At 41.9% G+C, this 26,798-nt stretch overlaps 1 protein-coding gene across 1 annotated transcript in view; it reads left to right on the forward strand.

Annotated features, from left to right (window-relative positions):
* Positions 1-2,182: 2,182 nt before the first annotated feature.
* Positions 2,183-26,798, forward strand: part of LOC121377205 (atrial natriuretic peptide receptor 1-like) — a 47,395-nt gene continuing 22,779 nt past the window's right edge. Inside the window, exons 1-8 of the mRNA XM_041505113.1 lie at positions 2,183-2,228; positions 3,333-3,698; positions 4,337-4,503; positions 7,301-7,435; positions 9,019-9,157; positions 12,267-12,361; positions 13,160-13,295; positions 14,203-14,290. Coding sequence (XP_041361047.1) covers positions 2,183-2,228; positions 3,333-3,698; positions 4,337-4,503; positions 7,301-7,435; positions 9,019-9,157; positions 12,267-12,361; positions 13,160-13,295; positions 14,203-14,290 — 1,172 coding nt within the window. The remainder of the gene's footprint in view (positions 2,229-3,332; positions 3,699-4,336; positions 4,504-7,300; positions 7,436-9,018; positions 9,158-12,266; positions 12,362-13,159; positions 13,296-14,202; positions 14,291-26,798) is intronic.

Raw genomic sequence — 26,798 nt, forward strand, 5'->3', positions numbered from 1 at the left:
CACGATATTGTAGGAGTTTATTCATATGTTAGACACCAACTAGCCGTAGTTTAACCACATGTCAGACACGATATTGTAGGAGTTTATTCATATGTTAGACACCAACTAGCCGTAGTTTAACCACATGTCAGACACGATATTGTAGGAGTTTATTCATATGTTAGACACCATAGCCGTAGTTTAACCACATGTCAGACACGATATTGTAGGAGTTTATTCATATGTTAGACACCATAGAGCCGTAGTTTAACCACATGTCAGACACGATATTGTAGGAGTTTATTCATATGTTAGACACCAACTAGCCGTAGTTTAACCACATGTCAGACACGATATTGTAGGAGTTTATTCATATGTTAGACACCATAGAGCCGTAGTTTAACCACATGTCAGACACGATATTGTAGGAGTTTATTCATATGTTAGACACCATATAGCCGTAGTTTAACCACATGTCAGACACGATATTGTAGGAGTTTATTCATATGTTAGACACCATATAGCCGTAGTTTAACCACATGTCAGACACGATATTGTAGGAGTTTATTCATATGTTAGACACCAACTAGCCGTAGTTTAACCACATGTCAGACACGATATTGTAGGAGTTTATTCATATGTTAGACACCATATAGCCGTAGTTTAACCACATGTCAGACACGATATTGTAGGAGTTTATTCATATGTTAGACATGTTAGACACCAACTAGCCGTAGTTTAACCACATGTCAGACACGATATTGTAGGAGTTTATTCATATGTTGGCCACAGAGCATCTCTCTAAAAGATATCTAATAGGAACATTGTTAGTAGCTACTGTCAGTAGAACATTAGGGTCCAGGATCAGTTTGTCTCTCTCTCTCTCTCTCTCTCTCTCTCTCTCTCTCTCTCTCTCTCTCTCTCTCTCTCTCTCTCTCTCTCTCTCTCTCTCTCTCCGTATCTATCTCGCTCTCTCTCTACCTGTCTATCTATCTCTGTATCTCACTCTAAATTTACGTGTATGTGACGGTCGATACCAAGACGATAATAAATACGTATTGTGTCGGTAACATTTTGATTAGTTAGCGACGAAAAAAGATATATTTGGTGATTGAAATGTACAATATTTTAAATTCCACTCAACTGTCAACTTATGCACCTGCATAACTACATACTTACCTGTATGTCTACCTATATATGAACCCACCTGTCAAACTATCTACCTGCATACCTATCTACTTACCTGTCTGTCTACCTATCTAATTTCCTACCTGTCAACCTTTCTACATACATACTTACTTACATATCCTAACTTTTATATATATATATATAGGATGTCTGGGCTTACCATGAACCATCAGAAGGTCAGGCCATAGAAGCTTCAGCTCCGTGATAACGGATGCAGTAAATTCACTGCCATTATCACTCTGCAAAATCTGAGGTGCACCAAGTAATAGAAACATGTCCATCAGCTGAAAGGCAACTTCTGCTGCACGTTTTGGTGTTAATGGACGCAATACACAATACTTAGTGAGATGCTCCTGGTAGACCATTATCCATCTGTATGAACCACTCGCCATAGACTGCATGTCAACAAGGTCAACCTGACCTCGTGATCTAAAGTCCTTGGGTAGGATGGGTCTAACGTTTTTTCTGGCATTCTGTGCAAAGTGATTTGAACAATTCTACTGCCTCGCGGGTAACATTGGCATATTTCTTCAAAACCTTCATCATTTTATCGCGACCACCATGACCAGTTGAAACGTGACCTCTCTTAATAATGTCAAACATATTATCATCGATATGCGTAAAGTAAATTGGTTCCTGATCACTGGCACCGCGTTTACGAATTAACTTTTCCACGTCACCACACTGCAATATCTCATAGCGGCCAAGGATGTAATATTGACGAGGAGATTTACTCTTAGCAGAACAAGCTTCTTTAAGTTCTTCAAGTAAAGAGAAATACTCTGTCTTCGTCCATAATAATGACTTGTTGTCAGATTCTCTCTTCTTCACTAGTTGCTCACGAAAGGAATCTTCCATCGAGTTAGCCATTGCAAGAGTTGACAGAGCAATGTTACATTATGTATATATGTATGTATGTATGCCCACAAATGACTGTTAGATCAGATGTCGGGAAATAACGTGCTTATATCAATTTAATGCTCAAGCACGCACGTTGCGAGTACGATTTCTGACTATGGCCAGAAACTGTGCTCACAACGAGAGGGGTGGGGAGAGTGTTAGTAAAAAAAAAAAAATTAAATTAAAAACGTTTATACAAATGATTAGATAAAAATACTAATTAATGGTTAAATAAACTTTATTTACAAGGAAGTTAAAAAGTGTTTATACAAAGGGTTAAAAAGGGTTTCTACAAATGATTACGTAAAAAGTAGAATATTGACAATAAAATATGTCTGGTTAATCTGGTATTTATGTCGGAGGAGAGTAGACGGGAAGGTCTGCCCCATTTTTAATTCATTTCCCTAGGCCGTCCCATCCACCACCTCCACCATACACCATCACGTCTCTATTTACCTACATACTGATGAAACTACCTACATACTTGCACTATCACGTCTCTATTTACCTACATACTACATACGTATACTGTCATATCTCTGTCTATCTACCTGCTGATGTAACTGCCTACATACCTATACTGTGATATCTCTATCTACCTACCTACTGATGTAACTTCCTACCAACTGATACTGTCATATCTCTATGTACATTCATACTGATGTAACTGCCTACATACTTACACTATCACATCTCTATTTACCTACACACTGATGTAACTGCCTACATACTTACACTATCACATCTCTATTTACCTACACACTGATGCAACTGCCTACATACTTACACTATCACATCTCTATTTACCTACACACTGATGTAACTGCCTACATACTTACACTATCACATCTCTATTTACCTACACACTGATGTAACTGCCTACATACTTACACTATCACATCTCTATTTACCTACACACTGATGTAACTGCCTACATACTTACACCATCACGTCTCTATTTACCTACATACTGATGAAACTACCTACATACTTGCACTATCACGTCTCTATTTACCTACATACTACATACGTATACTGTCATATCTCTGTCTATCTACCTGCTGATGTAACTGCCTACATACCTATACTGTGATATCTCTATCTACCTACCTACTGATGTAACTTCCTACCTACTGATACTGTCATATCTCTATGTACATTCATACTGATGTAACTGCCTACATACTTATACTGTCATATCTCTATTTACCTACATACTGGTGTAACTGCCTACATACTTAAACTGTCATATCTCTATTTCGCAGCATGCAGCACTGGCGTAGAACTGGTCGGATACATGGCCAACGACTGGAACCTCCCCCTGATAACCACCCTTGGCGGGTCCGGCGAGCTGGACAACAAGACTCGCTTCTCCACCCTGACCCGCCTCTCGACATCCCTCGTCCACCCCTACCCGAAGACAACGCACCTACTGATGAAGAAGTACGGGTGGCGCCACCTGGTCATCATGTACGACAAGTCGAACCTGTGGCAGTCAATAATGTCCGACAATTTCGTCGACTACTTCAAGACGACCAACATCATCTTCACCAAGCTGGGAATTTACGTCGTAGACGCGGGCGTGGAAGAGTATACGACGGCGCTCACAGCGGCCAGCTTAGACGCCAGAAGTACTGTGCAATCCTGTATTTTCGTGGGATTATATTTTCGTTTTTTGTTGTTGTTGTTGTTTTGTGTTTGTTTTTTGTGTAGATAGAAAAAGTATCATTATATTTTCGTTGTTTTTTTGTGTTTGTCGTAGATCGATCAAATAGAATTATTAATTAAATTAAATTGTATGTGTACACGTATTATATTGCCGTTGTGTTCTTAAATTCGTTGAAGAGCTGAGGTGCTTTGGTTTGTGGCCCCATTCTCTGACCAAGCAGTATCCCACACCTGGTATCTAAAGGCCATGGTATATACTGTCCTGTATTTGAGATCGTACATATTCAAGGTCCCTTGCTACTAATGGAAAAATGTAGAGGGCTCTCTAAGACAATATGTCAGAATTACCAAATGTTTGACATCCAATAGCCGATGCAATGTGCTCTAGTGGTCTCGTCAACCAAAACAAACTTTAGCTTAAATTGTTTTATGGAAAAGGTAGTGTAATGAATTATTTCTATGTGTGTACATGTATTATATTTCCGTTATGTCCTTAACCTAATTTACCGGAGGCTGGACCTTGAGCGACGGCGTACACTCTTCCGCGCCCGCGTCTACGAGGCCGGTTTTACTTGTTTCTTTCTTTTGTTTGTTCTTCCAGTTATCTTCCTACTGTTGAGAACTGACACGATCCAAATATTTCTATTGGTTGCACGTGACCTAGGATACACATCCGGAGAATACGTGTTTATTAGTCGCTCCCAGTCTGCTTCCGACATCGATAGCTTACCTGATAGCACGTGGCGCCAAGGAGGCGAACATGACGAGGTGAGAAATAAGTAGTCGGTTATTACAGGGGCGGGATGTAACCCAGTGGTAAAACGATCGCTTGATGCGCGGTCGGTCTGAGATCGATCCTCGTCGGTGGGCCCATTGGTCTATTTCTCGTTCCAGTCAGTGCACCACGACTGGCATATCGAAGGCCGTGATATGTACTACCATGTCTGTGGGATGATGCATATAAAATATCCCATGCTGCTAAACGAAAAGAGTAGCCCATGAAATGGCGACAGAGCGTTTCCTCTCTCAATATCTGTGTGGTCCTTAACCAACGCCATATAACCGTAAATAAAATTCGTCGAGTGTGTCGGTAAATAAAACATTCCCTTCCTTCCTACAGTTATTACGTATTATATAAGACTCTATCCTATAACTTACCCATGATATCAATGTCATAAACACACGTGATGAGATAGTGTCTTAACTCTGGTTAATAATGGTATGCAAATTTGCAAGGTCTCTAAATGATATGTTGCTGTGGATGGACATTTGATTACAAGCCAACAAGACCCGTGTACCTGAGCGCAAAGTTTTCAAAGATGTGTTTAAAATGCGTGACGTCAAACTAATCTGTGCTAATCGTGATGACGTCACATTATCGATGTCGGCGACTTTAGTACTGTGATTAACCAAACATTTAATTAAAATGTTATCTTCGAAGTGTTATAGGATAAGTTATAGTTACATCATCCTTTTCCGAGAGATTCGTCTAGTTAGACCACGGTTTTTGCGGCCGTTGAGTGACGGGCGTAATGATCGAGGGCGTAGCCCGAGATCTATTACACCCGTCACTCAACGGCCGCAATAACCGTGGTCTAACCAGATGAATTTCGAGTGATGGATACTTGCTTCGATTACCCTATACGGGGAATACTAATTCATCTTGACATTACAGGCGCGGATAGGCCTACATGGAAATGTGAAGTGCCCCGGAAAAAATTAAATGTTTAGCAGGTGAATGCAATGCATTTATTGTTTTTTTTAGTGGAGAATGTAATATATTGCTAGCTTGATAATTGCCATGTATATACATGGTGACGTCATGAAGGCGTGGTAATGGGGGCGTGGTACAAGCTAGTTACCTCATCCATCATCTTTACACCCGTCACTCAATGGCCGCAATAACCGTGGTCTCTCGGAAAAGGATGATGTAACTATAACTTAACTACTCGTGTGTTTTAATATGTAAACTATCAACCTCGTCTAGTTAATTGGTATTTTTCTCGACAGAGCCTCGACAAATACCGATTAACATAGACTCGGTTGATATTTTACATATTAAAATATACTTGTGACGAATCCACTATGTATTAAGCACGCTGATATGCATATTTTTCCTACAACCCACTTTGCCTACACTCAGTTTACCTACAGTGTGAAAAGGTGACATTCCCAATTAAAAGAAGAACAGTCCACGTATGGTCCCTATGTATGAGAAATAACATGACAAAATAATATGACTTAAACACATTTGATTATAAAAACAATAAAAATGATCTCACAAATGTTAAGCGAATATTTCGTACAAAATGTCCACAGTTCAAAGTCATATTTACAACTGCAGTTTCGCGGCCTTGCTGAATGTGACCCATCCACCACTCAAGGGGTGTATCAACATAACGATACACGCTTTCACTGAAGCTGACCCTTCAACCTCACAAGACGTGTATCAATATCACGATACAACATTTTGCGTGGTTCTGGAGCTTCCCTTTTGTCAATTTGGACCAGTGTTCCTTTTGTTTTCTCTGCAAGAGTCTTCAATTCATTCATGAACTGCTAAATGTTAGGGTGAGCTGAGTGCCGGATTTATAATGGGGCAAAGGGGGCAATTGTATTTATTAATTCAATAGTTTGTTATTAAATTAAACAATTTGTATATTTACCTTCCATCTATCCATACGCCATTCCGTTTTTTAATACATCAGCCACCCATCATAGCATCCAACGATCCAACCTTTTTTCATTAACCATTCCATCCGTCTATCTTACCTTCCTTCCCTCCTTGAATCCATTTGATCGACCCATCCATTATTCATTCATGTATGCATGTATCAATCTACACATAGGGCGGGACATAGCCCAGTGGTAAAGTCTTCGTTTGATGCGCGCTCGGTCTAGGATTGATCCCCGTAGGTGGGCTCATTGGGCTATTTTTCACTCCAGTGCACCACGACTGGTATATCAAAGGCCGTGGTATGTACAGCCCTGTCTGTGGGATGGTGCATATAAAAGATCCCTTGCTGCTAATCGAAAAGAGTAGCCCATGAAGTGGCGACAGCGGGTTTCCTCTCTCAATATATGTGTGGTCCTTAACCATATGTCCGACGCCATATAACCGTAAATAAAATGTGTAGAGTGCGTCGTTAAATAAAACGTTTTGTTCATTTCAATGTACACAACTGCCCGTCCGTCAGTACATTTCGACAGTTGCGACAGCATAAAGATAAGAGATAAAAAGTTTGTTTTAACGAAACGACTAGTGCACATTGATTTTTTAATCATCGGCTATTGCATGTCAAATATTTGGTACTTCTGACATATAGTCTTAGCATACAGAGAAAACCCGCTACTTTTTTCCATTAGTAGCAAGGCATCTTTTATATGCACCATCCAATAGATAGGACAGCACATACCACTGCTTTTGATATACCAGTTGTGGCGCACTGGCTGGAACAAGTAACAGTCCAAAGGGTCCACTGAAGGGGATGGATCCCAGACCGACCATGCACCAAGTAAGAGTTTTACCATTGGGGTACGTCATGATGACGTCATTTGATTTCAGGCTCTAAAAGAGGCCTACCAAAGCGTCCTCCTGATTGGCTTGCACCAGCCGTTTTTAGAAGGCAGGCAGACGTTTCAGGAAGAAGTGTCCAAACGAGCCTTACTTTACTATGGCGTGGATTACAGCGGTCAAGTGGTGAGCACCATATGTTTACGTTCATCTCCTACACCTCTGACAAGAATGTATAATATTCGAAATCGTGCCGGGATCTCCCCGACCTGTGTTTTTTCCTGTGCGATTCGTGTATCCGTTATTCATACAGACATGACTGTGTCTAAATCGTCTACTCTACCTCATCTATCACTCTACCCCTGTCTATCTGTGGCTGTGGCTCTGTCTCGAGTCTCTGTCTCGGTCTCGAAGGTCTCCTCTCCTCTCTCTATTCTCCTATGATCCTTCCTCTCTTCTCCTCTCATCTCTCTCTCGAGCTCCCTTCTCGACCTCTGACTCTCTCTATCCATCCCATTCCGCTCTCTCTCTCTCTCTTATCTCTCTCTCCCCTCTATCGCTCTCTCTCCTCTCTAGAGATCTCTCACTATCTCTATCTCATCCTCCTATGGAAGAGATCCACCCCATTCTCTATCTCGCCTCAAGAGACTCTCTCGAATCTCTACTCTCCTCCTACTCACTCTACTCTACTCTCTTCTCCAACCTCTATACCATTCCGCTACTCTCTATCTCTCTATCTCCATCTCGCTCTTCACTATCATTCTACCATCCCTCGCTCCTCTCTCTCTCTACCTCACCCCCTCACCTTCCGCTACTATCTCTCGCTCCTCTCCTCCTCTCTCCATCCTGCGCTGGTCATGTGTTCTCTATCTCCCTTCCTCTCTCTCATCTCTCCTCTCCTCTCTATCTCTCTCTATCTCTCTCTCTCTGCCCTCCCTCACCTTCCGCTCTCTCTCTCTCTCTCTCTCTCTCTCTCTCTCTCTCTCTCTCTCTCTCTCTCTCTCTATCTCTCTCTGTATATCAATATATGTATCATCCATCATCGTCTATCACTCTACCCCTGTCTGTCTCTGTCTCTGTCTCTGTCTGTCGCTGTCTCTGTCTCTGTCCTCTGTTCTGTCTCTCTCTCTCTCTTCGCTATCTCGCTCTCGCTCTCCTCCCCTTTCCTCTCATCTCTCTCTCTCTCCACTCTCTCTCTCTCTCTCTCTCTCTCTCCTCTCTCTCTCTCCTCTCTCTCTCTCCTCTCTCTCTCTCTCTCTCTCTCTTGTATATACAATATATGATCATCCATCATCGTCTATCACCGCTACCCCTGTTGTCTCTGTCTCTCTCTTTGTGTCTCTTCTCTGTAGTGTATTCTTTCTGGTCTCCTCTCTCTAATTGTCCGCTATCTCTCTAGCTCTATCTCTCTCTCTCTCTCTCTCTCTCCTCTCTCTCGACTCATCTCTCCCTCTCATCCCCTCTCACGCTCCTCTCTCCTCTCAGGCCCTCTCCTCCTCTCTCTCTCTCTCTTCTCCGCTCCTCTCTCTCTCTCTCTCTCTCTTCTCTCTCTCTCTCGCTCTCTCTCTCTCTCTCTCTCTCTCTCTATTTTGCGTCAATTCGGTTATTAACAAAGTTACAATATCCGGATAAACACGGCTCTGTATTTTCACTATTTAAACGTCCCTAACTGGAAATAACCTTCTTTTTTTTTAACATAATTATTGCTTTGTAAGAGAAATCTGTTTCGCTTGTTGTTCCCCTCACGTACTGATTTTCCTACTCCACAGATGTCGCGGCACCTGGCTCTGTTCTACGACGCGTTCATGATGTACGCCAAGGTTTTGAACGAGACGTTAGCGGAGGGAATGGATCCACTCGATGGACATGCCGTGTCCAGACGGATGTGGAATCGGACTCATGCTCATGGTATTCATCAAATGTGTTCTTTGCCTGTCTCATTCTTCGCCTGTCTGTCTTTGCGTCTGAGGTTTCGCCTGTCTGTCTGTGGTATTTGTTTCATTTTTCGCCTGCCTGCCTGTCGGATTTGCGCCTGCGTATTTGTCTGTCTGTCTGATTGTTTGTCTCTCTCTCTGTCTCTATGGCTGTCTGATTCTTCTATTGTCTCTCTTTCTATCTCATTACCCGCATGTCTGTCTGATTCTTCACCTGTCTGATTCTTGGCCTGTCTGTCTGTCTGATTCTTCGCCTGTCTGTCTATCTAATTTTTTGTTTAATTAACCCCAGAAACATATATGGTAGTTTCAGGGTTGGGGGATATGATATCACCACCTTACAGACGTGCAAATATAAACAATATATACATGGTACATTATAGCAATATAATTAAACATTGATACATAAACTAATTATGTAATATACGGTATTAAAAGTCTATGCTATTCTTCGCCTGTTGTCTGTCTATCTGTCTGACTTTTCGCATGTTTGTCTGCCTATCTGTCTGACTTTTCGCATGTTTGTCTGTCTATCTGTCTGCCTCTTCGCATGTTTGTCTGTCTATCTGTCTGACTTTTCGCATGTTTGTTTGTCTGTCTGTCTGTCTGACTCTTCGCCTGTTTGTCTGTCTATCTGTCTAACTCTTCGCCTGTTTGTCAGTCTATCTGTCCGACTCTTGGCCTGTTTTTCTGTCTATCTGTCTGACCTTTCGCCTGTCTATCTGTCTGACTCTTCGTCTGTTGTCTGTCTACCTGTCTGACTCTTCGCCTGTTTGTCTGTCTATCTGTCTGACTCTTCGCCTGTTTGTCTGTCTATCAGTCTGACTTTTCGCCTGTTTGTCTGTCTATCTGTCTAACTCTTCGCCTGTTTGTCTATCTATCTGTCTATCTGACTCTTCCCCTGTTTTTCTGTCTATCTGTCTGACTCTTCACCTGTTGTCTGTCTATCTGTCTGACTCTTCACCTGTTGTCTGTCTATCTGTCTGACTCTTCACCTGTTGTCTGTCTGTCTGTCTGACTCTTCGCCTGTTGTCTGTCTATCTGTTTGACTCTTCACCTGTTGTCTGTCTATCTGTCTGACTCTTCGCCTGTTTGTCTTTCTATCTGTCTGACTCTTCGCCTGTTTGTCTTTCTATCTGTCTGACTCTTCACCTGTCGTCTGTCTATCTGTCTGATTCTTCGCCTGTTGTCTGTCTGTCTATCTGTCTGACTATTCGCCCGTTGTCTGTCTATCTGTCTGACTCTTCACCTGTTGTCTGTCTATCTGTCTGACTCTTCACCTGTTGTCTGTCTATCTGTCTGACTCTTCACCTGTTGTCTGTCTATCTGTCTGACTCTTCACCTGTTGTCTGTCTATCTGTCTGACTCTTCGCCTGTTTGTCTTTCTATCTGTCTGACTCTTCGCCTGTTTGTCTTTCTATCTGTCTAACTCTTCACCTGTCGTCTGTCTATCTGTCTGACTCTTCGCCTGTTGTCTGTCTATCTGTCTGACTCTTCACCTGTTGTCTGTCTATCTGTCTGACTCTTCACCTGTCGTCTGTCTATCTGTCTGACTCTTCGCCTGTTGTCTGTCTATCTGTCTGACTCTTCGCCTGTTGTCTGTCTATCTATCTGTCTGACTCTTCGCCTGTAGTAGACCTCTGAGAAGTGAAAATATGCGTGACCCATTTATGGGTTACGCAAAAACAAATTCAGGTAATCCATTTCGTTTTATATGTAACCAGCCATGACCATGCAAGTGATGTCATAAATTCAGAGCGCGAACGAAAAATGGTTTCACAAAACTATGCTTACGCGAGCGAAGCACGAACGAAACTATCGCTCTCGCAATTTTCAGAAGCCTGCACTGTCTGTCTGTCTGATTCCTCGCCTTTCTCTCTGCCTGTCTGATTCCTCGCCTGTCTGATTCCTCGTCTGTTTGCTTGTCTGTATGATTCCTCCCCTTTCTCTCTGCCTGTCTGATTCCTCGTCTGTCTGTTTGTCTGTCTGTCTGATTCCTTGCCTGCCTGCCTGTCTGTCTGTCTGATTCCTCGTTTTTTCTGATCCTTCGTCTGACTGCCTGTCTGATGCATCGCCTGCCTGTCTACCTGTCTGATTCCTCGTTTGTTTGTTTGCCTGTCCGTCTGTCTGATTCCTCGCCTGTCGAATTCCTCGCCTGTCTGTCTGTCTGCTTCCTCGCCTGCCTGTCTACCTGTCTGATTTCTCGTTTGTCTGGGTCCTGTCTGTTCTTGTCTGTCTCGCAGGTGATTCAATCCCTGCCTGTCCTTGTCTGTCTGCTTTCCCGCCTGTCCGTCTGTCTATCTGTATGATTCCATCCGTCCTGTCTGTCGGTCGTCTGTGTCTGATTCCTCGCCTGTTCAAACCTGTCTGTGCTGTCTGGCTGTCTATCTGTCTTATAATATATCTGTATATTCTATATCTATATATGTATATTATAAATATATATAATATATATATATATATATATATATATAAAGCAAGTGCATTGTCTACCTTCATTTCAACTTATTTCCGTTCTTGTATTCAATTATGGTTCAAGCACGCTGTCTTGGACATACACCTCAGCTATCTGGGTTGTCTGTCCAGGATAGTGGGTTAGTGATTAGTAAGAGAGAAGAGGGTGTAGTGACCGTACACCTACACCTAAGAACTCGCTCTGTGTTGGAGCCGGCACCGGCACCGGGCTGCGAACCCTGTACCTACACGCCTGTAGTCCGATGGCTTATCCACTGCAACACCGAGGCCGTTGGTTTTGTCAACCTGTGTTTACTAAGCACCAGACGACAGTGGTTACATTGGTAAACTGGTTTGCTTTTCACCAGACGACAGTGGTTACATTTGCAGTTTTAAATTTTAAAACATATTTATTTTTTAATTTGTTATTTATTTATTTATTTATTCAGGGGGGAGTGTTTATAAAAGTGTATTACTAGTTTGTGATTTGATGTGTTTCGTGTCACTGGCGATAGACTCGTTTGTTTTCCTTCAAGAGTTTCCCAACAGGCGCCAGTGGTTGTTTAGATTTGTGTGTGTTTCCCAACAGGCGCCAGTGGTTATTTAGATTCGTTTGTGTTTCCCAACAGGCGCCAGTGGTGAAATCTCACTCAACGATAACGGCGACAGAGACTCAGACATATCAGTTGTGGACATGACAGACCCAGGGAAAGGAAGCTTTCAGGTATTCTAACATCATATTCATCATTGTCTGAACGCTCGTCGTCGTCGTCGCTATCATAGTGATAACGGCCACCGTCTCATTATCATTAGCAGCATCAACTTTATTAACACACACACACACACACACACACACACACACAAGAGAGAGAGAGAGAGAGAGAGAGAGAGAGAGAGAGAGAGAGAGAGAGAGAGAGAGAGAGAGAGAGAGAAGAGAGAGAGGAGAGAGAGAGGGAGGGAGGGAGGGAGGAGGGAGGGAGGAGGGAGAGGCGGGAGGGAGGGAGGGAGAGAGAGAGAGAGAGAGAGAGAGAGAGAGAGAGAGAGAGAGAGAGAGAGAGAGAGAGAGAGAGAGAGAGAGAGAGAGATGGGGGGGGGGCGGAGGGAGAGACAGAGAGCAAGAGACACGGAGCAAGAGACACGGAGCAAGAGACACGGAGCAAGAGACACAGAGCATGAGACAGAGACAGAGAGCAAGAGACAAAGAGCAAGAGACAGAGAGCAAGAGACAGAGACAGAGAGCAAGAGACAGAGAGACAAAGAGACACAAAGCAAGAGACAGAGAGACAAAGAGACACAAAGCAAGAGACAGAGAGACAGAGAGCAAGAGACAGAGAGACAAAGAGACACAGAGCAAGAGACAGAGAAAGGGAGATACAGAGCAAGAGACAGAGAGAGAGAGAGAGATAGTGGTACAAAGAGTGGTAGAGAAAATGTGGTAGAGATAGTCAGAAACACAAATGTTCTTTTACTCTCAACCATTGCTCATTTTCGCTATTATTTTTTTTTTTAAACACTTATTCAGGAGATCGCTATGCGAGTAGCAAAAGACAACTCATACCAGGAGATGAACACCGCGGCGATCCACTGGCCAAACAACCGTGGTCCGCCCCCGAACATCCCAGATTGTGGTTTCCGTGGAGATCAGTGTTATGACAAAGGTGAACTGCTGTAGTAGTAGTAGTAGTAGTAGTAGTAGTAGTAGTAGTGCTGTTGTAGTAGTAGTAGTAGTAGTAGTAGTAGTAGTAGTAGTAGTAGTAGTAGTAGTAGTAGTAGTAGTAGTGCTGTAATAGTAGTAGTAGTAGTGTTGTAATAGTAGTAGTAGTAGTATCGTTAGTAGCAGTATCATTAGTAGTAGTAGTAGTAGTAGTAGTAGTAGTAGTAGTAGTAGTAGTAGTAGTAGTAACATTAGTGGAAGCAGCAACAGCAGTAGCAGCAGTAGTAATAGGAACCGTAGCGGCATCATTAGTGGTAGTAGTAGTAGTAGTAGTAGTAATAGTCGAAGTAGTAGTAGCAGCAACAGCAGTAGTAGTAGCAGCAACAGCAGTATTGGTAGTAGTAGTAGTAGTAGTAGTAGTAGTAGTAGTAGTAGTAGTAGTAGTAGTAGTAGTAGTAGTTGTAGTAGCAGCAGCAGTAGCAGTATAATTAATAACAGTATAATTAGTGGTTGTAGTAGCAGCAGCAATATCATTAGTAACAGTAGCAGTAGTGGTAGTAGTAGTAATAATAGACGTCGTCGTCGTCGTAGTAGTAGTAGTATCAGTGGCAGCAGTACTAGTTGTTGTAGTAGTAATAGTAGCAGTAGTAGTAGAGTAGCAGTAATAGTAGTAGCATCTGTTGTTGCTGTTGTAGTCGTTGGTGATGAAGATGATGTGACGATGATGATGAAGATGATGATGATGGTGATGACGATCATGATTATGATGATGGTGATGAAGATGATGATTTTGATGATGATGATTATTGTGATAATGATGATGATGATGTTGATGATGATGATGATGATGATGATAGTGATGATGATGATGATGATGATGATGATGATGGTGATATTTGTGTCTTGTCTAGGTCAGAGTGACAGTCTGCTGTACTCCCTGATAGGAAGTCTGGTCGCCCTGGTGCTAGTCGTTCTCATGATATCGTTCGTTATTTACAGGTTAGTCTGTCGTGTGTGGTACACTTTAATGCATTTGTAGTAACACAAGAGTATTTATGAAGTGCACAGTGGGTATACATGTCCAATTAGTGTCGTTGTTGTTTGTGTTTTGTTTGGTTTTGCTTATTTGGTTTAGTTCAAACGATTTGTTCATAGTCAAATCTTTTGTTTTGTTTTGTTTGATGTTTCGTTTGTGTCTTTGTCTTTTATTTTTTTGTTTTCTGGTTTAGATTTTTTTAACTCTCTCTCTCTCTCTCTCTCTCTCTCTCTCTCTCTCTCTCTCTCTCTCTCTCTCTCTCTCTCTCTCTCTCTCTCTCTCTCTCTGTTTCTGTGTGTGTGTGTGTGTGTGTGTGTGTTTCTCTGTGTGTGTGTGTGTGTGTGTTTCTCTCTGTCTGTGTGTGTTTCTCTCTTTGTGTGTGTGTGTGTGTGTGTGTGACATTATAGATGATGAGTAATAGTAATTGGAAAACAATTTGATACTATAAAAAGGTTATCCTTTGAAAAAGTAGTATATGTTGGACTCATTCTGACGCTATTACACCGACGTCAACGTCCACAGCACAAGAGTACTTGCCAGGGAATGGAATATAGTCGGGTTTTGCGATGAATCAAGATTCACACTGCGATTTGCCGATGGCAGGTAGAGGGTTTCGAGACGACGTGGTCGACGTCATGCTCAGTGTTGTGCCAATGAAGTTGACAGATTTTGAGGCTGAAGTGTAATGTTTGGAGGTGCTTTCTGTGGGAAAGTCCGTTCTCGACTACTTGTCATTCGTGGCAACCTCAACGCGACTGCATACCGCGACCAGGTTCTAGCTATAGAAGGGCGCTGCTCCATTCCCAGGGGTCTTTTTACCGATTTATTGCATATACAGCGTTATCACGGTTCTGAATTCAACTAAGAAACTCTTGGCAATACCTCGTTTTGTCACAGGTGTGGAAGCCAACAACGGTACCGTGATAAGAATGCCTTTATTTTGTTAGTGGTTATGACTGCAGACAGTCGTTTCAAGTTTGATTCCATCGGCAGTGATAAGAATGCCTTTATTTTGTTAGTGGTTATGACTGCAGACAGTCGTTTCAAGTTTGATTCCATCGGCAGCGATCCTCGCACTCTCACAGACACAATCACAAGTAACGCAAACACACAAGCAAAAGTAGTCCATCAAGATAAACCTTTGTTTATTTTTCTTTAAAATAGTTTAAAATATAAACACTTCTGATAAAAATTCCCAAAAGCTGATTTTAATGAATTTTGGACAAGTTGTTCTACGAAACGCGGCACTTCAAATGATTCCAACATAAACACACCCAAACCAAGATAATTGCAATTTTCACCGAATTTAATTCATTATTACATTTCATTTCAATTCATTTCAGCTTATTCTCATGCTTATATCCAATTAAGGCTCAAGTACGCTGTCCTGGGCACACACCTCAGCTATCTGGGTTGTCTGTCCAGGACAGTGGGTTAGTTGTTAATTGTCAGTAAGAGAGAAGATGGTGTAGTGGCCTTACACCTACCCATTAAGCTCTTAAGAATTCGCTCTGGGTTGGAGCTGCGAACCCTGTACCTACCAGCCTGTAGTCCGATGGATTAACCACAGCGCCACAGAGGCCAGTTAACTGATGTTCTTCGAAACGCGGCTCTTCTAATGATACCAAAATAAACACACCCAGATCAAGTAACTTGTAAATTTCACCGATACACAAAGCAAACTAGCAACAGTGTTTACTTGACGTATCTATGTATAAATGTGTAGTTTAATACATGCATTAAAGCTTGCTAATAAAACTGATTGATTAATAATAGACATTTTTAAAGTGTCAACAATTAAATTCAGTGAGCAACTTGTACACATATACATGTAAATGTATGCAGATATCAGCTCTTTTCTTTCGTTCTTTCATTGTTAAAAAAAAAATCATTTATTCTAATTTGTGGATGGTATTAAATGGTATACGTTCTACAAATAATACAAAGCAACAAGTAATAGCAATCAGATAGTTTGCAATTACTACTTATTATGACTTAGTTCAATAATAAAAAATAATATATATTTTATGCATTGATACAATAATTATACCTATGGTTATGAGTACCTTTTCATCAATAATCCAAATTTAAGAATAATAAATCTGGTTTTGGAAACTGATTCCTTCTTTGCAGTATACATACTTTCATAAATTTTTGAAATCATTTAATAAATAATCAAATTATCCATTATGAAATCAGCACGGCTGTGCAATATAGTGAACAATTTCATGTTAATGTTAGAGAGAGAGAGAGAGAGAGAGAGAGAGAGAGAGAGAGAGAGAGAGAGAGAGAGAGAGAGAGAGAGAGAGAGAGAGAGAGAGATTATTACCAGTGTTTTTCGGTATCGTCAATACATATATTAGGAATACAAATGTATTACGCTAGCCTCTGGGGAGCATAATACTTTATTTGTATTCCTAATATATGATACTGACGATACCGAAACACAGAAAGGTAATAATAACTTTATTATATAATCTCAAGCTTAATACAACGTGTTTTGGTAAACTGTACAGGCAACTTTAATTTCAGTCCGTCATTATTTGATATTCAAATGGCGTAAGAATATGTGGCGCGGTGTCTTTTTGAATATAAATGATGTCAAAATCGAATGACGTCATTTTGGATGTCATTCCTTCAGAATAAATTAGTGCATAACGTTTTCTGTTTTCTGAATGCTGGACAGCTTTCAGTGTAAAATTGCTATGAATGCATACGTCAATTATAGAGTGTCGCCCAAGTACGTTTGCTTAAATATCAATAAACCTAGTGCCGTGACCGCCACGTCATTCGAGTTTGACATCATTTCCATTCAAAAATACACTGCGCCACATATTCTTACATCATTTGAATATCTAGTAATGGCGGACTGGAATTAAGTTGCGTGTACAGTTTTAAAAAACACGTTGTATTAAGCTTGAGCTTATATGATAAAGAGATTATTACCCTCGTGTATGTTGGTATCGTCAATATCATATATTAGGAATAAAAATAATGTATTATGCTCGCCAGAGACTCGCATAATACAATTTTTATTCCTAATGTATGATATTGACGATACCGAAAAACACTCTGGTAATAATCTCTCTCTCTCTCTCTCTCTCTCTCTCTCTCTCTCTCTCTCTCTCTCTCTCTCTCTCTCTCTCTCTCTCTCTCTCTATCTTTCTAGATATATATATATATATATATATATATATATATATATATAGATATATATATACATATATATATATATATATATATATATATATATATATATATATAGAAACACAAAACTATCGGGGTTTTTTAGTAGTAGTATTTTATATATGACCTCATTATAAAATGGACATACCATTACAAAGTTAAATTCATCATCAATATATTTAGTACAAATTAATCATCATCTATTTGCTTTGTCAGTGTCATTGATCTTTCCGTTTCTATAACGATATTGTTTTCTTGTATCGCACTCGGTTGTACTTAGAAAAGTAATATTACATAGAATGAATATTGATATAATGTTCGTAATGTGGTCAGTTTGTGGAAGTTGAGATTTGAGCTCTAATGGCTTGTTGAACTTTATTTATTATCCTTTGTTTAATAGTTGTTAAATGCGTTGGGTCTATTTGTTGTGGGTCCATAAATCATTAAATCCTAATATATTTAGTCTGTGTTTAGTTCATGTTTTATCTGATATACCCAGCTGTCTTTGTGTTTATGTTCAGCACAATCGTAAAAATAATAGTAATAATACAAAATCATTTCAGAATGCAATTATCAGTGTTCAGAAGCTTATTAGTGTGTAATGGGAGATTGGCCTACACCACAGAATGGTTAGTAGATCGTTTAACACAAAACAATATCTCCTTTATAAAATCCCTACACTTCTGAAGCATACCACACAATACATGTACTATAACAGTAATAATCAATTCATTAATTGCAGGTCAATTTGACAGTAAATTTGATATTCATGCTTCATATCAAATGTTTGGCATCATTTGTGAGATCGAAAAAACCCAAGTAATTCAATATTACACTCCAGAGTATATTAACAGCCATTCTGAATGTTTGTCTTTTATCGATATTAAAAGTCTACATTTATCAAAAACATAATTCACTATTGTTTGGTATCTACGTATACCTTTTACAATATATATGAAGTATCAATAAAATAAAATAAATTAAATTTACCCGTTTTTAATATATTCGCAATAAAAAGTCGCGTTTTTCCCATCGCTTACCAATAAGCCTCTGAACTCCAAGAGTCAAGTCACGTGACCCCGTGACGCGCTAAACAGCATAACATTCGCAGCCTTTCGGTCATTTTTCATGGAAGTGGAACACGTATATTTTTAAAACGTATATTTTTAAAACGTATGTTTGGAATATTATTTTGAAGATATCTTTCAAATGTGAAACATAGTGAACCATTGTTCGGTGTATGGATGTACAAAAGCTGCAGTTAAAGGCAAAAGAAGTTTGCATATTTTTCCGAAAGACAAACCGACATTGTTTTCACGGAAGCAGTTCTTAAACCGAACACGTGCGTATTGGAAAGGACCGCCAAGATGGGATTCGATTTGCAGTGACCACTTCACACCTGGGGATTATGACAATTATCTGAGATGGTCGATGGGAATGGCACCAAAACTTTTGTTAAAGATCTTGTCTGTTTCCTTGCCAGTATCCCCCCCCCCCCCCCCCCCCCCCCCCCCCCCCCCCCCCCCCCCCCGTTCAGCCTATTTGCAGCCCGGAGCCCGAACGTCGCCCGGAGACAAAAACAAGAAAGAAAGAAAGAAATGTTTTATTTAACGACGCACTCAACACATTTTATTTACGGTTATATGGCGTCAGACATATGGTTAAGGACCACACAGATTTTGAGAGGAAACCCGCTGTCGCCACTACATGGGCTACTCTTCCGATTAGCAGCAAGGAATCTTTTATTTGCGCTTCCCACGGGCAGGATAGCACAAACCATGGCCTTTGTTGAACCAGTTATGGATCACTGGTCGGTGCAAGTAATTTACACCTACTCATTGAGCCTTGCGGAGCACTCACTCAGTGTTTGGAGTCGGTATCTGGATTAAAAATCCCATGCCTCGACTGGGATCCGAACCCAGTACCTGCCAGCCTGTAGACCGATGTCCTACCACGACGCCACCGAGGCCGGCGAGACAGAAACAAAGCCCGAATGTTAATGCTGAGGTGAACATTGTTCATATTTGGCACAACACGATGCATTTATAGGGCCTATAATATAGGCCCTATATTTATTATGTTATATTATTATATTAACATATTATGTTAAAAAAAAAAAATGTAGGAAAAATATTTTATAGAAAAAATCGCATTTTCCATGTTCGAGCTGTACATAACGATATCCTGAACATCGCCCGAAGACGATTTAAAAAAAAAAAATGTTTCCAACATTTATTGTTTTAACATATACAGTCAGACCTAGTTACAACGACCGTCGTTACTGCGACATTTACACCATCCGACCACAAATTGTCGGGAACAAACGTATATCAGTGTTATCACAGATACCGTAGCATAGTGGCAGTACACACACAATCACTTAGAGTCCTTGATCTCGTAGCGAGCCGACTGTATCACATGCTGTCCGAGCTACCTATGTCTGCGAAGTCTGTAGACATGATTGCTTTTGCAAATAAGCCTTAAGTTAACCAATTAAAGGATTAACTTCGAACTATAAAATCTTCTATTTTCATATTTTGTTAACAAAACAGGTACCAATCGTAGATGTCTGTAACCAAGTAATGATTAGACTGACGATAAATGCGCCTTGTTTAACATATTTAATGATGTTTTTTAAAAACATATTTAATGTATGTACGTGTATTTGTTGTTTTTAATAATAATTGCAATACATTAATTATTTAAATGCTATCCAGTCATCAGTTAATATTAATTAGTATTTGTTTCTAAAAAATATTTTTCCTACATTTATTTTTTTAACATATATAAATGCATCGTGCTAAATATGAACAATGTACACCTCGGCATTAACATTCGGGCTTTGTTTTTGCCCACCGGGCGATACCGGGCTCCGTGCTGCAAATAAGCTGACCGCATTTGGCTCGACGGATCATCGTCGGTGTACTACGGTTCATACTGATAGGGAAGTACCCCTAACGGATTTTCTCCTTCTTCCTCACCAATAGCATTAGAATAATAGACAAATGCGACAAGTCCGAAATGTCCAAACTAACGTCCGATAAGAATGAACTATTTTTCGAAGAATCATTACATGCTGTCACCATGCTAACCTACTAATGAATGAGTGGAATTCACCTGATGCTACGTCACAGGTCAGATGCGGGTCAAATCAACTGGATCAGTGGGGTTTTTTCCCCGAGCGTTTTACAAAAAGTCGCATTATTAATAATTGGGGTGGTATTTTTTTTTTTATGGTTAATAATGTAATCTTTATGTATTTTTTTTATATATTGTGTATTAATAATGTGCCATGCTTGTGGACCTTTAAAAATCATGATGGGTTAACAGTCGTACCAGATTTGCATTCTACAGATACATTGGTCATAGAAATAACTCTGTTTTAAAAACGTGTCATAGTTCGCCCAACCCTAATGTTACAAATCTTGCACTGACTCAAACACAAGCATCAAATCATCATCATACATCACAAAAACCCCACTAATATCCTTTATCTTCAAATGGCATACAACCCGTCATAGTGCTGAAACTCCGACCTGTATCTGATTGAAGGGTTGCAAGATTCAGAAGGTAGCAGAATAATGGCGGAGTCTGTCAGAATTGGGCTAATGTATTCGTCGGGTATTTTTTAATATAGAAAATAACAACCGAGTCTATGTTAATCGGTATTTGTCGAGGCTCAGCCGAGACAAATACCGATTAACTAGACGAGGTTGATATTTTATGTATTAAAAAAAACACGAGTAGCGAATTATATTTATTCTGTAACACTTCTAAAATAACATTTTCATTCGATATTTAGTAAATCTGTAATATGACGTCATCACGATTAGCACACATTTTAAACTAAATATTATGAAAACTTTATGCTCAGGTGTACAGCTCTTATTGGCTTGTAAATTAATGACACATTGACACCAACACATTGTTACCTAGAGACTGCAAATTTGCATATACCGTAAAATTTGCATACAATTATTAACCGGGTTAATATACTAAATTATGAACTGGGCTTATGACATGGATATCATGGGTAACCTATAGGATATACATACAGTTAAACCTGTCCTAGCTGCCACGTGTAATCAGCGGTCATCTGCCTTAAGTGGCAACTTTTTCACTAACCGTTTTTTATAACTTCAGGAATACTAGTACCCATTCTGTCCCGGCATCTCAGCTGTGTATCAGTTAAGAACATATGCCTCTGAAATGCATCTAATTGCCTCTGGGCAGGCTATGCTTGGCATACGTAGATTCACTTGCTATGATAATACTCCGCATTAAGTAGGAATTTAATAATTAAACAGAAAAAGAAAACACTTTTTGAGAGCGGTTAATTTAATACCTGCTAGTTGCATTTTTTCTGAAGGAGGCGACATGTCAAAAGTTATTTATAGTCAACTGTGAAGCACACATCCGCTAATTAGCAGTACAGACGGAAAAACAAGAAACAACAACAAATGTTTTGAATTCTCTCTCTCTCTCTCTCTCTCTCTCTCTCTCTCTCTCTCTCTCTCTCTCTCTCTCTCTCTCTCTCTCTCTCTCTGTATATACATATATGTATTATCCATTAAAGGCTTTTGTAGGATATATATATATATATATATATATATATATATATATATATATATATATATATATATGTATGTGTGTGTGTGCGTGCATGTGTGCGTGCGTATGTGTGTGTTGTGTGTAAACAGAAAAAGTCCAATCGATGTATAACTGAAGACTGTGGAAGATCCAGAAGAACATAGAGGTGTGGTGGGTTGGAGGGTATGTGTAAATAGACAGAAAGCCGAACCACAGCATGGTTTTGTAGACGGTGGAAGATCCAGAAAAACATAGAGGTGTGGTGGGTTGGAGGGTATGTCTAAATAGACGGCAAGCCGAACCACTGCATGGTTTTGTAGACGGTAGAAGATCCAGAAGAACATAGAGGTGTGGTGGGTTGGAGGGAATGTCTAAATAGACAGCAAGCCGAACCACAGCATGGTTTTGTAGACGGTGGAAGATCCAGAAAAACATAGAGGTGTGGTGGGTTGGAGGGTATGTCTAAATAGACAGCAAGCCGAACCACAGCATGGTTTTGTAGACGGTGGAAGATCCAGAAAAACATAGAGGTGTGGTGGGTTGGAGGGTATGTCTAAATAGACGGCAAGCCGAACCACTGCATGGTTTTGTAGACGGTGGAAGATCCAGAAGAACATGTATATACGCGCGTGTGTGTGTGTGTGTGTGGGTGTGGGTGTGTGTGTGTGTGTGTGTGTGTGTGTGTGTGTGTATAAACCGAAAACAAATCAACATCTGTATGATTATAGGCGGTGGAAGATATAGAATAAATCTGAAAGGTGGTGGAGGGTCAGTTAGGGTATTGGTGGAGGGTCCGTTGGGATACTGATGGAGGGTCAATTAGGGTACTGGTGGAAGGTCAATTAAGGTACTGGTGTAGGGTCAATTTTGGTACTGGTGGCGGGTCCGTTGGGGTACTGGTGGAGAGTCAATTAGGGTACTTGTGGAGGCTCCGTTGGGGTACTGGTGGAGGGTCAGTCAGTGGATGGTCCGTTAGGGTACTGGTGGAGGGTCCGTTAGGGTACTGGTGGAGGGTCAATTTGGGTACTGGTGGAGTGTCCATTAGGGTTCTGGTGGAGGGTCCATTAGGGTACTGGTGGAGGGTCCATTAGGGTACTGGTGGAGGGTCAATTAGGGTACTGGTGTAGGGTCAATTTGGATACTGGTGGTGGGTCAATTAGGGTACTGGTGGAGGGTCAATTAAGGTACTGGTGGAGGGTTCGTTGGGGTACTGGTGGAGGGTCAATTAGGGTACTTGTGGAGGGTCCGTTGGGGTACTGGTGGAAGGTCAGTCAGTTCAGGGTCCGTTAGGGTACTGGTGGAGGGTCCGTTATGGTACTGATGGAGGGTCAATTAAGGTTCTGGTGGAGGGTCAATTTGGGTACTGGTGGAGTGTCCATTAGGGTACTGGTGGAGGGTCCATTAGGTACTGGTGGAGGGTCAGTCAGTGGAGGGTCCGTTAGGGTACTGTTGGCGGGTCAATTAAGGTTCTGGTGGAGGGTCTATTAGGGTACTGGTGGAGTGTCCATTAGGGTACTGATAGAGGGTCAATTAGGGTACTGATGGAGGGTCAATTAGGGTACTGGTGGAGTGTCCATTAGGGTTCTGGTGGAGGGTCCATTAAGGTACTGGTGGAGGGTCAATTATGGTACTGGTGTAGGGTCAATTTGTGTACTGGTGGCGGGTCAGTTAGGGTACTGGTGGAGGGTCAATTAAGGTACTGGTGGAGGGTTCGTTGGGGTACTGGTGGAGGGTCATTTAGGGTACTTGTGGAGGGTCCTTTGGGGTACTGGTGGAAGGTGAGTCAGTTGAGGGTCCGTTAGGGTACTGGTGGAGGGTCCGTTATGGTACTGGTGGAGGGTCAATTAAGGTTCTGGTGGAGGGTCATTTGGGGTACTGTTGGAGTGTCCATTAGGGTACTGGTGGAGGGTCCATTAGGGTACTGGTGGAGGGTCAATTAGGGTACTGTTGGAGTGTCCATTAGGGTACTGGTGGAGGGTCCATTAGGGTACTGGTAGAGGGTCAATTTGGGTACTGGTGGAGGGTCAGTCAGTGAAGGGTCCGTTAGGGTACTGGTGGCGGGTCAATTAAGGTTCTGGTGGAAGGTCAGTTTGGGTACTGGTGGAGGGTCAGTTAGGGTACTGGTGGAGGGTTAGTTAGGTACTGGTGGAGGGTCAATTTGGGTACTGGTGGAGTGTCCATTAGGGTTCTGGTGGAGGGTCCATTAGGGTACTGGTGGAGGGTCCATTAGGGTACTGGTGGAGGGTCATTTGGGTACTGGTGGCGGGTCAATTAGGGTACTGGTGGAGGGTTCGTTGGGGTACTGGTGGAGGGTCAATTAGGGTACTTGTGGAGGGTCCGTTGGGGTACTGGTGGAGGGTCCGTTGGGGTACTGGTGGAAGTTCAGTCAGTTGAGGGTCCGTTAGGGTACTGGTGGAGGGTCCGTTATGGTACTGGTGGAGGGTCAATTAAGGTTCTGGTGGAGGGTCAATTGGGGTACTGGTGGAGTGTCCATTAGGGTACTGGTGGAGTGTCCATTAGGGTACTGGTGGAGTGTCCATTAGGGTACTGGTGGAGGGTCCATTAGGGTACTGGTGGAGGGTTAGTCAGTGAAGGGTCCGTTAGGGTACTGGTGGAGGGTCAATTAAGGTTCTGGTGGAAGGTCTTGTAAACAGTGGAAGATCCAGAAAAACATAGAGGTGAGGTGGATTGGAGGGTATGTCTAAATAGACGGCAAGCTGAACCACTGCATGGTTTTGTAGACGGTGGAAGTTCAAGAAGAATTCAGAGACGTGGTGGAGGGTTAGGGCTACATGATTATATGCAAATAGAAAGCAAACCGAACTTTTGTTTGGTGGTATAGGCAGTGGGAGATCCACAATGAATCAGAGGGAGTGGTGGTGGGCCAGGAACGGTTAGGGTTACATGTATATACGCGTGTGTGTGTGTGTGTGTGTGTGTGTGTGTGTGTGCGGGTGTGTGTGTGTGTGTGTGTGTGTGTGTGTGTGTGTGTGTGTGTATAAACCGAAAACAAATCAACATCTGTATGATTGTAGGCGGTGGAAGATATATGATAAATCTGAAAGGTGGTGGAGGGTCAGTTAGGGTACTGGTGGAGGGTCCGTTAGGGTACTGGTGGAGGGTCCGTTGGGATACTAATGGAGGGTCAATTGGGGTACTGGTGGAAGGTCAATTAAGGTACTGGTGTAGGGTCAATTTTGGTACTGGTCGCGGGTCCGTTGGGGTACTGGTGGATGGTCCGTTAGGGTACTGGTGGAGGGTCCATTAGGGTACTGGTGGAGGGTTAGTCAGTGAAGGGTCCGTTAGGGTACTGGTGGAGGGTCAATTAAGGTTCTGGTGGAAGGTCTTGTAAACAGTGGAAGATCCAGAAAAACATAGAGGTGAGGTGGATTGGAGGGTATGTCTAAATAGACGGCAAGCTGAACCACTGCATGGTTTTGTAGACGGTGGAAGTTCAAGAAGAATTCAGAGACGTGGTGGAGGGTTAGGGCTACATGATTATATGCAAATAGAAAGCAAACCGAACTTTTGTTTGGTGGTATAGGCAGTGGGAGATCCACAATGAATCAGAGGGAGTGGTGGTGGGCCAGGAACGGTTAGGGTTACATGTATATACGCGTGTGTGTGTGTGTGTGTGTGTGTGTGTGTGTGTGTGTGTGCGGGTGTGTGTGTGTGTGTGTGTGTGTGTGTGTATAAACCGAAAACAAATCAACATCTGTATGATTGTAGGCGGTGGAAGATATATGATAAATCTGAAAGGTGGTGGAGGGTCAGTTAGGGTACTGGTGGAGGGTCCGTTAGGGTACTGGTGGAGGGTCCGTTGGGATACTAATGGAGGGTCAATTAGGGTACTGGTGGAAGGTCAATTAAGGTACTGGTGTAGGGTCAATTTTGGTACTGGTCGCGGGTCCGTTGGGGTACTGGTGGATGGTCCGTTAGGGTACTGGTGGAGGGTCCGTTAGGGTACTGGTGGAGGGTCAATTTGGGTACTGGTGGAGTGTCCATTAGGGTTCTGGTGGAGGGTCCATTAGGGTACTGGTGGAGGGTCAATTAGGGTACTGGTGGAGTGTCCATTAGGGTACTGATGGAGGGTCAATTAGGGTACTGGTAGAGGGTCAATTAGGGTACTGGTAGAGGGTCCGTTAGGGTACTGGTGGATAGTCAATTAGGGTACTTGTGGAGGCTCCGTTGGGGTACTAGTGGAGGGTCAGTCAGTGGATGGTCCGTTAGGGTACTGGTGTAGGGTCCGTTAGGGTACTGGTGGAGGGTCAATTTGGGTACTGGTGGAGTGTCCATTAGGGTACTGGTGGAGGGTCCATTAGGGTTCTGGTGGAGGGTCCATTAGGGTACTGGTAGAGGGTCAATTAGGGTACTGGTGGAGTGTCCATTAGGGTACTGATGGAGGGTCAATTAGGGTACAGGTGGAGGGTCAATTAGGGTACTGGTAGAGGGTCCGTTAGGGTACTGGTGGAGGGTCAATTAAGGTTGTGGTGGAAGGTCTTGTAAACAGTGGAAGATCCAGAAAAACATAGAGGTGTGGTGGGTTGGAGGGTATGTCTAAATAGACGGCAAGCCGAACCACTGCATGGTTTTGTAGACGGTGGAAGTTCAAGAAGAATTCAGAGACGTGGTGGAGGGTTAGGGCTACATGATTATATGCAAATAGAAAGCAAACCGAACTTTTGTTTGGTGGTA

Source organism: Gigantopelta aegis, chromosome 7 (genome assembly GCF_016097555.1).
Source record: "Gigantopelta aegis isolate Gae_Host chromosome 7, Gae_host_genome, whole genome shotgun sequence".
In the NCBI taxonomy this organism is placed as follows: domain Eukaryota; kingdom Metazoa; phylum Mollusca; class Gastropoda; order Neomphalida; family Peltospiridae; genus Gigantopelta; species Gigantopelta aegis.